Genomic DNA, 14,243 nt, shown 5'->3' with positions numbered 1-14,243 from the left:
CAGTGTTTTTTGAAGGGGTGGGTTTAGGTCAGGGTGAAGTGTTGGTATGTTCTTTCTGCCAGGTCCTCAAACCCATGAGAAATGGGGGAGTCACAGTCCTGGGGCATTATCAGCTTATCCTCTGTGGAAATTTCTGCTGAGCCACAGCTGAAGCAGAGCTGTGTTCTTCCAGTCCCTGCTGCTTCAGCCTGGAGCACTGAGCTTGTGCAGTTCCCAAACAGGTCCTGGAGCTTTGTGTTTTTCAGGATGAGGGCCCTGCTTCTGTCCAGACTTCTGCAGTTGGGCATTTGCAAAGTCAGGATGCTCAGTGCAGGTTGGCATTTTGTCCTTGAGCTCCTCGAGGAGCTGGGGACAGCTGAGCTGATAGCAGAGATCCCTGTATCCAGCATGAGAACATGGTTTTTACTTTGTACCATTTCTCTGCAGTTCCTGTCTGAAATGTGATCTGTTCTTTGACTTTTTTTAGCAGGTGAAGAAGTTACAGATCTGAAGAGGCAAGCTGTGGAAGAAATGATGGACAGGATTAAGAAGGGAGTTCACCTGAGACCGGTCAACCAGTCAAGCAGGCCTAAGACAAAGGTTTGGAATAAGTAGCAGACCAATAATTTTAGTTAAGTACAGTAATTTACACTGAAAATAAACTTTATGTATTCAGAATAATACATTTTCCTCCCCTTATGTACTTTGCCTGATTTTGGATCAAATTAATTAGAGCAGCATATACAAAAAAAACAAACCAAAACAAAAAAGAAGGCAGCAGTAAGTAAAGGCCAGTTTCTTTGACACTGAAAAGAAACTTGTAAACAAACAGCTGCTAAGAAACAAAAAGCATAGAGAGAATACCTGAAGTGGTTAAAGGGGATGATCAGCAAGTAGACTGCATTAACACTTTATTTTTTTATTTTATGCAACACAAGTAATACCTGAATGTGGCTGCTGTAGAACATTGCTTACCTCCTTCATAAAAACATAATCTTGATTTGTAGTCTGTGGTTCACAGTGCTGAGAGCTGAGGCTTTTCTCTTTATCTGAGTAAGGAAATAGATGGAGTGTTAGCGCTGTGCCCAGGAGAGGAGGGGACAGAGGAATTAATTCATAGAACCACACAGCCACAGGCCTGGGCAGCAGCCCCTGAGTGAGGTCTGTGCAGGTACACAGTCTGTCCTGGGCCACTTCATGTGACATTTAACATTTGTCTGTTGTGTTTGCTTACAGCCAGAAACACCAAAGCCCTCTGAAAGTGCAATGAAAGAACTAAAAGGGATTCTGGTAAGAGGAAACTTTTATATTAAATTTCATTTTCTTCTCATTGACCTGACAGGGCCTTCTGTGCAAACTGTGAAACTTCTGCATTTTGGGTTGAAGCCACAGAAGCAAATCCCCCAATTCCACCCTTGACTTTGGTTTGACTTAAGGACTTAAGCTAGGAAAATTTGTTTTTGCACTCTCATCTGGGTTTGTGTGCTCCTGCCACTAGAGGGGATTTTGTGGTCTGTGTCTGCCATAGATTCTTTGGAAAATTTCCAAATACTCACAGTGGGGATGCTTAGGGATGGAGAGGCAGCTGTGTAACTGTGCACAGTCCAAAGTAAAACCCCTGGACTGCACAAAGAGTAGATGTAGAGTTGTCCTCATCAACTGGTCTCTTTCCTGTGGCGCCAGATTCTTGTTAGCATAGGTGAGGTTTACATAAAGCAATAGCTCTGGTCTGTCTGCATTTATATGTGGAAAAAAGGGATTCTGGATAGCTGTCCACATAACCCCTTACCACAAAATAAAAACATTAGGCATGTTTGGTCCAGCTGAGAGCAGTGTACTCCTGTTGTGTCCTTTACTCAAGTCACTGCTTGTTGCTTCATTTGCACAAGAGCTAAAATTGTGTCAGGAGGAGCTGTAGTTCTTGCTCCCTGACTTCTGTAGCCCTGAAACTTTTGAAGTGCCACTTTGGCACATCAGGTGGAATTCTGCCAGTATTGAAGCAAAATGCTTCACTTCCACTCTAGAAGGTGAAGCTAATAATTCTCATCAGCCTGTGGTTAAACAGCCCATACAAAAACCAGTTCTGTGGTGTTTTGGGGGATGCAAGGCAGTACAGCAGAGAGTAGCCACAGCTTGTGCTGTGATTTAAAATCACCAGTGATGGGTTAAAGTTGCTGTTCTCCAGTCATGTGAAAGCAGGGGAGGAAGGGAAGAAATGGTCTAGAGAGTCACCAGACCCTAATGCTGAGCCCTAATTAGAGGGACACTTCATTAAATGCAGCAGTAAATAGGAAAGGAATCAAATGCAACAGTGAGACTGTGCTTTAAGCAGAATTCTATAATTACAGGGGTAGTGGGATGTGGTGTGCTGTTTGCACCAGTGAGGGTTGGACAGGGCTGTCCTGCCCAGGGTCCTTTCTCTAACAGCTGTTTCATTTCTCCAGCACTGTGTCACTGACATCAGGGGAGGCTTGATTGTGCACTCAGGGGGAGCAGGGGGAAACCTGCAGGCCCTGCATTTCTGTGTCAGGCTCCTTGCTTTTGAGCCTTTCAGGGCATTTGCAGTGCAAGACAAACTGTGTAGAATGCAGCTCCAGTCTATTCTTGAGAGCAGTGATTATGCACAGTCAGACAACAAACATGGGGGTGGAATGTGATGGAGTAAACATTTGTTGTTACTATGCTAATTATGCATTTTGTGTAGACCTCCATGTAATTGTTACAAACAAAACACATTTATGTTGTGCATATTCCAGAGTCTTGAGTGACTCCCTTTTTTAAGTTGCTTTTGTACATGTACATTTGTACATATCTGGAGCATACTACTAATGAATAACCTGCTCAGTTAAATTTCAAATTTTGAAATAGTTTTGAAAGAAAATTTTTTAACTTCTAGTCAGGAGTGAAGAATTAAGAGCTTCTTTGAAGGGCTCCTGAAAATAGGGCAGCTTTTGCAACTTGCAGTGCTATTTCCCTGGCTATTTCTGGTCAAAGGTTATGTGCTTATCAACAAAAGATATCAATACAGTGTTATTTATGATCTGGAAAAATGCTGTATGAGTCTGACATATTCTGGAAGGCTGAATAAATAAGATTTATGGAAAGACTCAAAGGGAGAATGAAATAGTATATGGCTACCAAATTTCCAGTTGCATTATAAACATTTTGGGCAAATTTTACAATCAAGTAGGTTCTGACCCAACAGCTGATTGCTGTGAGTTGGGAAGTGCATGCAGTATGCACTCAATGTGAGTTTAAATTCCTGTAGGCAAAGTTGTGAGGTTTCAGGCTTTGCTTAAAGCCTCTTTTCCTCTCACTTTAAGAAAAGTGCTCCTGGACTTGCAGCTTCACTGATACCGCACACTAGCCTTGGCATAAGGCAGTAATAGCATTTATTTATGTTCTGTATGTATAAAAAACTGTTTCAGCTTGAGATCTAACTCTGTGTGAAAGAGAAACCTTGAAGTATATAGATATAGGGTGAGGTTTATGGCAGATCAGCTACATTATAGGATATAATCTGCTGCAGTTGTAGCTGATAAATACTGACTTGTGCAGATACATGTATACAGCAGGATGCAGCAACACAGGACAATGCTGAAATATCAAACCCACTGCAGCAGTAAAAGATGGATCTTTGGCTCTTTGTTAACAGAGGTTAATTATGTGCATGATAACTCTCTAGCAGTTTCTTAAGATCCTTCACATGTTAAGATGGAGGGAGTTGGCAGTTTCCCACAAACATCAGAATTTATTCATCAGTGGCAGGGCCAGGTCATCTCTCTTAAGGCTGATATCACCCCCCTAATGTGTAGTGAGTGTGGTTTGTCCCTGCATCATGAATCCAGGTTAGGGTGGGCTGGGGAGTGCATCCCAGCTGCTCCTGTTGTAATGGCAGAGCTTGGCACGCTGCTCTGGAACTGCAGTGGGAAAGATTCTGAAGTTTGCACGTGAGCTGCTTGGCATAGTCTGTCCTCAGGGAGTTTCTCATGCCTTTCTCTTGCTGTAGGAAACACTGAATAAATCCACCAGTTCCCGAAGCCTGAAGTCCCTTGAGACAGACAGTGGTGAAACAGAGCTGGAGCGAGTCCTGCGGCGCCGGAAAGTGACCACTGACCAGGACAGCGGCAGTAAGTGCTGCACTTCAGGAGTCCTTCCTCTCCCTGCATCCAGTGACTCCTGGAGCTGTACATTCTCTTCCAGACCACTGCCATTGCAGCCACTCTGGAGAACTTCACCTTCTTCTACACTGACTCCCTTCCCTGTCTCACCTGTTACTTTTCATCCCATTTTCTCCAAGAGCTGCTTCTGACAGGATTTTCTGCACACACAGACACATACACTCAGATTCCTCTTTCCATCCTGGAGCTCAGATGTTATTTGCTTGAATCTACTGTGAAAATACTCTTGAAAGTAATGCTAGCCAGAGAAATGAGATTTAGGAGTGGTGATTTGAATTAACCTCCTCTGCAGACCAGGGGTCTCCAGTTTTTACGCTGTGTTTTACTGTCATCTTCTCCAAGAAATTGTTGATGTTCTGCTTGGCTACAAACACAATTTGTGCAAGTGTTAAGTCCATTCCATAGCTGGTGCAGGTGTGGCTGGTTTGAATGTCACTCTAGAGTTTTATTTTGGACTTTGCAGCCAGCTCACTGGCTCCTCATTAGTTTTAAGAGCAGACTTTTCTGCAGTCAGGCTGAGAGAGCACCAAAGCTGTGCCTGGGTGGGGCTGTGTGGGCAGCAGGACTTATCCCCCAGAAGGCAGGAGGATCAACACAGCAAGTGCGCCTGTGCTACAAGGAAGGGAGAGCAGGAGCTGTAAATGCAGTCTTTTGATATTCTCTTGCACTGGATGCTGTTCATGAAAATTCCATTTTGATTTCTGCAGTTAGCTTGAGTTCTGCTCTGCTCTTGTACTGTTTCTAGACCAATATGGGTAACAGAAGCATTAAACTTTCTTTGGATTTTAGGTCCCACTGGAATCTTGGCCACATCAGAATCAAAGTCTCTGCCTGTGCTGGGTTCAGGAGCCAGTGCCCCACAGGCAGCACTGAACAAGAAAGATGTGGAGACAGATTTCACTTCCAAAGTACCCAACTCAGGTCCTGTCCCCAACCAGCCTAAGGGTGCTACGGGCTCCAAGCCCACTCTACAGTAAGTAGAATATGGATTTCTAGATATGTTGTAGTACAAGATGTGTTTGGAAAGTGATTTATTATCAGTTTTGGTTAACAAGATAAATGTACAGTCTGCAGCTGTTTACCACTGACTCCCCAAATAATTTGCAGTATCATGTGAAAGGAGAAATTAAATTATCTTTAATGAAGTTCTTTTCCTCTAAAATCTGTGAACATTCTTCAAAAAAATGTTCATTTTCTCTGTCAAAAAAAAAAGCCCTCAAGAGATTTTGAAGAATAACAAGGTTGAGGGTTTTTTCCATATCCTGAAGAGGGATGATAGTTATATTGTTAACTCTTGATTAAAAGTAGTTCTGGCAAATACTTTAAAAAATACAATCATGTGAGTCATCTTGGTCTATATGCTGGTGTGCAGGGCAGTTTCTGTTGAACCAAAATAAGTTCTGACATTTACTCTTAAAATTTTGTTGGTAAAATTTTGAATTACCTTGAAATCTCAATTAAAAAAAAAAAAAAGGTGCTGCATTTGCACAGATGGGCAGCAGAATCTTTCATCACAGCAAACTGAAGACCTGAAACCAGCAGTTTGAACCTACTTCAGCAATATTTATGTCAGGTTTTCTGGAGGATTGGTTTGTTGTCCAACAGTACCAGGCTCCTTTTGGAATTAGGCTGTGCACTTGCTTCTGCTGCCTTGCCAGGTTGCTTGTCAGTCATTTCAAGAAAAGGAAAGAGATGAGACAAATCAGATTGGCAAAATATTGTAGTTATGGCTAATTAAACTTCTGATTTCCTGCTCTGTCAGTTAGAAAATACCACCAGTACCCATTCTAGCAAGTCTCTATTGCTTTGTTCAGAGGAGGAAGTCATGGCAAATGAGCTGAATATTCAGTTTGCATCTGTTTTTATGAACTGATATTTCACTCTTATGCAGGTGCTTTCATCATTTATTTTTGAGTGGATAGAGTCCAATTTCCTTTTGTGCTCTACAGTTGTATTTAATTCCCACAGAGAATTAAAAGCAGAATGCTATTTTCAATCATATGTATTTCCCCCTTTTATTTCATTTAAGTATCCTTAGAAGAAAAATGATCTTCATTTTAATTTAATCAGAAAGATGAAGATATTTTCAGTGGTTTAGGCATGAATAATGCCATTGCATTTTCTTGAGCAGCTACCCTTGACAGAAAGGTGAGGTTGTTCCTGAAAATTGTCTTTGTAGTTTGTGGGTTTCTGTGATTTTGAACGAACCAGAAAACACAAGACAACTCCTGCCACCTTTTGTGTACCTTTATTCCACCAAACTAAGTGGAAATTGCATTTACAAGAAAGGAAATGAAATAATTGCAGGCCCCAAGGTCTCTCAGAATGCGTGGTGAATTGGCTGTGGAAGGGATCTTGTGCTGACAGTCACAGTTGTTATGTGTTATAAAAGCATATGTGAAGCTCAATTTATTTCTCAGCTTGCCTATTTAGTGACATCCCGAAAGACACATTTCACTTTAATTTATCTGTGTAAAGCATTAAAACAAATGTGGTGGGCCAGAGTCCTTCATGCTGCAGGGCTTGCTTGCACTGAGTCACTGGTGTAAACCTGCTTAATTGAGAACACTCATCCTTGGGGATGGATTTCCAGTGAGAGGGGAGGTGCTGGGGCTCTCCTTCTCCTGTGTGGCCAGGCTGGCAGGAGGAGCAGGGATAACCTGCAGGCCCCACACCCTGTTACAGGGCCACTGCTTTGCTTTTCTCTCCTGGGTGCTGTTTGCAGCAGAGGTTGGTAGAAGCAGCCTCCAGACTCTGAGGTGTGAAAGCTGTTGGAAGCAGGCCTCCTTGGAAGCAGGCAGCAGAGGGGAGTTCATGTGGCCAGCAGGTCTGACAACTCAGCTCTGTAATTAGGCAGTTTTCTGGGCTTCCCTGCAAGCAGCTTAGTTTGGATCAGCAGAGCACTTCTGAAGCAAATCTCACTATTGTGTGGGTTTGCTATGCTTTGATTTGTAATCTGGAGTGCCCTTAGTGCATCCTGGATCCCTGGATTCATGGCATGAGTGAAGCTAAACCAGGGCATGTGATCCATCCATGGTTTTGGGTGTTCTGGGGGGCCACACAGTGAATCACCCTGAGTCTTGTGCCCTGCAGCTGGGGCTGCTTCCCTCCACACTGTGCTCCTGTTGCACCACTCCGTTCCCTAAGGAGCACTGAACAAACAGTGCCCTGCATGAGAAATCCTCTTCTTATTATTCCCACCTGATGTTAAAGGATGCAGCTCCCATCATTTGCAGTTCCTTGAAATCTAACCAAGGTGTGACTTCATAATCTGTTTGCAGCAGCTGAGCAAACCTTTCCCATCACAGGGGAGCACTGCATGTCTCATCATTGCCAGGTGTCTCTTGCAGGGCAGGGTTTATTCTTTTTTCTTCACCTACATTTTAATGTACAGCTTGCTATAGAAAACAAGTTTAGAGTTTAAAACCCCTAGGTGAGGTGTTATTTCAATTCAAGAAGTTCTTGTGTGTCTGAAGCCATCAAGGAGATGGTTTGGAATGTGTGACATTTTTCTGAGGTGCTGCTTAGGGGGGAGACATCAGTAATTGTGTCCTGTAGAGAAACTGAGGCCTCACCTCAGCGTGCAGGTAACTTCCTCTGCAGATCTCTTCCCCAGTGTTTAACCCAGCATGAGTGTAATTTTGGGACAACTGCATAGAAGAGGTGACAATTTGTTTTCCTTGGCAGCAAAGCCAGTTCCCATGACCCCCTGCAGTGTGTGGGCACAGAAGGGAAAAGTGTGTCTGGCTCTGTCCCTGGGTTTTGGGTTTTTTGGTGGGTTTTTTTTCAGCACTTGGTAAACATTGTGTTTCTGGGGTGCAGAGTTCTTTGCTGACAGAGTGCACTACAGAGAGGGTCAGTCTTAATCTGATGATTTTATACAATTAAAGGATTTGTCCTCCCTCTCCCAGCTGTAATCTTAGTACCCCAAATCATCTACCAGCTCTGCAGGGAGCAGCTCAGCCTCAGCTGGAATGAACTGCAAAGGTTTCCCAGTGCAGCTTGAACGTGGGCAATTTAGCTTAAACAACAGATGAAGAAAACAATGGGATGTTCTGGAAGTTGGAAGTCTCCTCAGTTTTAACTGCTTTAAAAGCTACTGAGGCATTTTTCTTAGCTTGTACTCTTTGTGTGCCCTCTCAGTGCAGGGAGAAGCTCCCTGAGATTCTTCATTTAAGTAAATTTTCTGATCTTTTTGAGCTTTTTCAAAAGAAGCACCTGAAAGTGAGAACAATCTCCATGCTAAAGATTGTCTGCAGTTCTGTCCTGCTGGCTGCTGTGCTGACCACCTTTTTACTCAGCTGGGTTTAGCAGGGGCATGCTGAAATGGAGAAGGTTTCTTGCACTTCCTTCACAGATGTCTGGTGTTGCAGGTAGCACTGGTACTTCAGTAGAGAACAGAGGGTGAATTCACCAGTGTCACTGTTTATATTCCCTGTAATCACTGCTGGACAAATACTGGTAGTGCTGTGATGGAATTCTTTGTTCATCTCAGACTTTCAAAACTTGGAATTGGTGTTTTTTTTACTGTTGCTCAGTATTAGCCTGTGCTCTTCTCTGGTTTATTCTCCTCCCTTGTTAAGAATTCTGAAATAATAGACATGTGCAGTTTTTTGCTTTTATTCTCAATGAATACTGACATAAAATTCTGTTTTCTAATGGATACACATTGCAACGATTTTACAATGATTTCATGAATAGAACACTGACCCAGGTTAAATAATGCCAAGGTTCTAATATTACCAGAGGAAACAAAGAAAATCCAAGTCTCAGTTGACAATCTGATCCTTTGTTTGTCCTTTTGTACTCCTACTGTAAATTTTATGCAAAGGTCACAGCAGTGCTACGTCACAGGCTTTAGTAACCCTTTAGTATTTACACCTTCTGTAGGTTCTGTAACTATATAAACAGAACAGATTGCTTCTGATATTCTTACATAACAAAGCATGGAATGTTGCATATCCCAGAGAATTAATCTCAAATGCATTTATTACCTAAATCCATATTTCACAGTGCAGATTTGATATGTTTAGTCATAAAAAAATATATGCAGACTTGTGAGCAGCTGTGTGTGAATGATTACAATAGAACTAGGGTCTCAGTTTCTGGTTTAAATATATAGTTGGACAAATAACAGGAATATTGATAGCAGCATTAACCATCTCATTGAGGGAAGAGCTTTGCTTAGAACTTAATGCAAATACCTTGGCTGGACAAAATTGAGTTTTTCAGAACTGTGGCAAACTCGGTCTTTGCTCATTGCTTTTCCCAGCTTTATTTGTACGAGTAGATGCTGTTTTTTGAAAAGGAGCACCAAAATTATGTTCATTCTTCCCACTGAAACATTCTGCTCTTGGCAAACTGTTGAAAGTAAGCTGTGAATAACTGATAAACAGGGTTAATAATTTTTAACAGTGCCTCAGCTGTAACAGCAGCATTGTCAGACTGGTGCTGCACCAGTGTGAAGGATTTGAAGAAGGCAATACTGGTACAACAAAGTCGGATAGTAATTCTTATTTTTATGCTGCAAACAGTGATTTAATCACCGGTTTTCTCCATTAAACTACTTTATATAGACATCTTTCATTTTTCTGTCCTTTGAAGGTGGTAAATATGATTGCCATTTTATCCATTTTTGTTATAAATGAAACAGACTTCAGAGCGTTTGGCTGTGCATCAGTTGTTGGAATGCTGCCATACACTAATGCGGACTCCCCACTGTGAGCCCAGTGAAGAATTATACTTTGATTCACCAGATTGTATTAAATAGTCCAGCTGTTGGGATTTGAAAGATAGTTACCTCCAAAGTGAAATAAAAATGAACTTGGCATTTATGGCTTTGACCATTTTTATAGTGTTGGGCAATCAGCTTTTCAAAAGTAGCACTTTTTAAAATAACCCTCTTCTGGTTACACTGCTTTAAAAAGTTTAATTTGCTGTAGCATTCAAAATACCCCGCCTTGTATTTTTCTGGAATGATTGACAACTTTTGCATAAAATAAGCATTATTTTCCTTTTGAAATCACTAGCTTCTGATGATAATCAAATGAGTCTGAAACTGTATCTATTAGTGCCAATTTCTGCATTAATTAACTTATACCAAAATTCTAATGTTAGAGACAATTCTTGTAATTAAAGCTTGAACATGGAATTTCATTTGTTCTATCCAGGGCTGCAGCAGCAAGCTGAGTAAATTCTTAATGAAATGGAAAGTGCAGCAACTGTTCTTTCTGTGATTATTTTTTGGCTTTAACCTGTTCATTTACTCTCTCCCCATCAGGTGGGAGCTGGTGCAATCCCCACCCAGTGTTCTAATTGTTGAATGGGGTGACCTCTTTCTTCTTTGTCATTTTCTTTAGGACAAAGACTGTCACAATAAAGGGCAGTTCATGGCAGATGGATCCTAGCTGAATTTCTTTCTCTGGCCTCCAGTTGATTCTACCTTTTCTTCTCAAGGGTGTTACCTTACCAGAATGGAAGACTGTTCCTTAAAAATAAACATGAAAATTTAGAAGAAAAAAAGGAAAAGTGGGGGGTAAAAAGGACAAGCCTACAGTGCATGTAGGACCTTCCAGCTTGGGGGATTTCAGCACCTGCCCAGTCTGGGCTCTGTGGGTGTGGATGGTGCATCCCTAGTGGCCTGTAAGGCTGAGCCTAAGGGTGGGCCAGTGCAGTGTGGCTGCCACCCCTGAGCCTGCCCAGCTCCGAGCCCACGGGCACTGGGCTGGGGGCTCAGGGGGCTCAGGCTCTGGGGGATGTGGTTCTGGAAGGCTCAGGGGCTCGGGCTCTGGAATGCAGAAGGCACAGCCTGTGTTCTCAGGCTCTCTGTCTGCCCAGCCAGCAGGGTTAAGGTGGCAGTGGAACACCCCGGTCTGCCATTTGTTCAGGTTGAGCATTCCCAGTGTTTGCCATGTTCTCTGCTGGTGCATTCCAGCTAATCTAAGGATTTGCCTGCATGTTTTCAACATCAGCACAAAGCTTCTGAATACACACAAGTGCTTTTATTGTTTATAGGCTGATGCCAGCTTTGACAAATAACCCAGGTGTCTCTGACCTTTCCTTCCTCCCTGCTCAGAGGCTTTTTATCCCCATGAATCCCTGCACTGCAAACAATGGTGGTGTAACCCCATTTCTGCAGCACAGAGCGTGGGTCAAATGCCCTTGACAGTTCAGCAAACCAGTAGGTGAATTTCCAGTGAGACCAGCAGCAGCCAAGGGAACACCTGGTTATGCTGTGCCTCAGAGTCATGCAGTGCAGCCCCCAGGCAGGTGGCTGTGGGATAGAGGTGTGGAGAAACCATTTTTCAGTGCCTTGTGAGTTCATTTGTCATCTTCCATGCCTGGCTTAACAAATGATCCAGGAGGGGCAATGTGACTGTTTGCATTTTGTGCACTGCTATCTGTACATAACAGCTGTTAAATCCATAAATCTATTTATTAGCTTAGCAGACCTGTCTTGGTTGTATGTGCTACTAACAGAAATGCTTTTCTGTGTTTTTATGCTTTTCTGCATATGTGAACTGACATTTGTATTTATATATTTATTCTTTTTCTTCTAGATCAACTAGTCACACAGAATTGACAAGAAAAGCTTCTAGCAGTGAAAAAGAGACAGAATCTGTGGTAGTTTTAGATCCTGTGTCCACCAGTGGGGATCAAATGTCTGGAAATGCCCTGAACCAGAACAAAGTGAAAGAGGAAAAAAGCAAGCCACTGCATAAAGAAACTAACGTTGGGAAAATGAAAGAAACAGATAGTTCTAGCTGTTAATTGTTACTCTGCAAGGCTGTACCTTTTGGGAATCGTTATCTGGACTTGTGAATTGCTTAGGTGTGTTACTAGGGGCCAGGGTCTGTACTCCAGACAGAAATAATACAGCTTGAAATGGTCTTTTGTATGCAGTTTTTGTTACATGCACTGAAGTGTTAAATAACTGTGTGTCACTCAAAATCCCTTTCCCATTTTAATTTTGCAGGTATGGTTATTAATTTCTTAGATTGTGTCAGTTACCTTTAAAAATGGATTTGAAGAGGCTTTTTAACTTTTCTTTTATTGAGAAGATGCCTTGTTGAAGTTCTGTTCCAAAGCTTGCCAGAAGCCCCTTGCATCCCTCTTGAGCTGGACAGGTTTGGGTTAGACCCTGTGAGTGATTACACCCTCATCAGCTTCAGTAGGGGGGTGTTACTAATTATTAATAAAAAGTTGGTCCCCTGCCTGCTGTCCCCACACAGGCAGGAAATGAAAAGCACAAGCACAACCCTTCTGTCTCAGACTGTCAGGGGACAAAGACTGAAATGCAGAGGCAGTGCAGCATCTCATTGTGGTACCAAGGTTTTTGGCAGTGATTGCCAGTCAGGGCTTTGTGGGCTAGGACTGGTTCTCTCAGTTGGGTTAAAAGCTTTGCAAAGGACTTGCTCCTGAGTTTTGTTTTAAAGTTACACAGCGGCTTTTGGAACTGCTGCAGCTGGAGTCTGTTTTTACTGCTGCACAAAAATAACTTGCCTTAGGCTCCAGTGGGTATGGCCTGCATTTGGGATTCATTCTAGGACTGAAAGTTATTGGGAATCATGAACATTCTGAGAACTCCCAGCTGAAAGCTCACAGTGCTAACAAATGAGCCCTTGCTTTGAACCTGGCACACACTGGTGGCGTTGATTTCTTTATTAGGTGACACTTCAGGTGTCTGTATTTGATAACACAAATCCCAGTTTCCCTCAGCCCTTATCTCCTATGACAAGGGTGAGATAGGAACATCATTGATTTGCTCCACTGCCAATTCACATTCCACTGTAGTCTCTTTCAATTCAGCACAGTATCTCATTCTTTTATAATGAACAAATGGAATCAGGGATTTACCTAAAGATTGGTGTAACTGAAATTGGGTGGGCACTTACTTGAATGCACTTGGATTCTTTTTTATTTAATTATTTGAAACAGTGATAGTATTGAAGGATGAATGTTCTGAGTTTGTTGGTTTGGCTCTGCATGCAACTGTCTGGTGCTTTTCCTAAAAATAAAATGATAGTAATGAGTGTGGTGGTTTCACATCTATTTTGGTGGTTTTTGCATGTTTGCTACGAAAATCTTGGACTTGATCTAATGACTGAATTACATACAGTTCATAAACTTGCAGGAATTTGTCTCTCACTGATATTTTCATTTCTTGGGGGCAGTTTGTTCTGGTTGTTAATTTTTTACTTAGTTGTCTGTTACACTGAACCTAAAATGCAAAATTTCATATATGTATTTTTTCCTCAAATTATTGCTGCTGTATTATATGTTCAGATTTTCAAATTATGCAAAACCCAGAAGTTTTTCAAGAAGCATTTCTTTTACTTAAACTGTTTTGTTACCTAGAACATAAATTATTTCTTTAACTTTTCATTGTTGCTTATTAAAAAGACTCCTGACAAGTTTCCCAGACCTTGTGGAATTGACTTGTTATTCACTGCTGCCAACTGGACCAGGCTTCCTACTGATGCCAGTCACAGCTCTGTGCCCAACATTTGGGGTTTGCACTTGTCTTGAGGGCTGCATGTGGAGCAAAATCTCCTTTGCAGGCTGGATCTCAGAGCAGCACTGAGGGGGTGGGGAGGATGGAGCAGCATAACACTCAGGGCCTTTGTTTTTTTTGTAAAATGTGGTCATCTGTTTGTGTTTGGGTTTTTTTTACTGTTTGTCAACAGCTTGCTCTTTGTATGGAGGGAGATTCTGATTTTCTCAAAACAAACATTTAGTTTTGGACTTAACACAGCAGTATTTGTTTTGTCAATTTGTAAATACAGCACAGAATTTTGTGGTGTTTTCAGACTATAGTCACTGCTCACTTAATTTGGTTTCAGCTGAAGGCAATGGTCCCTGGGAAAAGAGAAGCCAGTATTTGAAATCTTTTAGAGATATCTGGCTGAACTGCTCGAAAATAAATGGATTTAGGTATAGTTAATATGTAAATTTCTAGTAAAATGTTTTTTCTTAGAAATTTATCCCAAAGTTAATGTTGACAGCCTAGGTTAGGGTGCTGTTCTCTGGGAGCTGAGCAGTCAGCTGTGAATCTGCAGGGCTGACTGAGAGCTGTGGAGTCAG

At 42.0% G+C, this 14,243-nt stretch overlaps 1 protein-coding gene across 1 annotated transcript in view; it reads left to right on the top strand.

Annotated features, from left to right (window-relative positions):
• Window positions 1-11,930, top strand: part of SHTN1 (shootin 1) — a gene marked incomplete at its 3' end in the record, with an annotated part of 53,194 nt that extends 41,264 nt beyond the window's left edge. The window contains exons 13-17 of the mRNA XM_084210064.1: window positions 470-579; window positions 1,216-1,269; window positions 3,989-4,109; window positions 4,950-5,133; window positions 11,720-11,930. Coding sequence (XP_084066190.1) covers window positions 470-579; window positions 1,216-1,269; window positions 3,989-4,109; window positions 4,950-5,133; window positions 11,720-11,930 — 680 coding nt within the window. The remainder of the gene's footprint in view (window positions 1-469; window positions 580-1,215; window positions 1,270-3,988; window positions 4,110-4,949; window positions 5,134-11,719) is intronic.
• Window positions 11,931-14,243: the final 2,313 nt, after the last annotated feature.

This window comes from Fringilla coelebs (assembly GCF_963513975.1).
Source record: "Fringilla coelebs genome assembly, chromosome: 8".
In the NCBI taxonomy this organism is placed as follows: Eukaryota; Metazoa; Chordata; class Aves; order Passeriformes; family Fringillidae; genus Fringilla; species Fringilla coelebs.
This window is presented reverse-complemented; position numbering and strand designations above follow the sequence as displayed.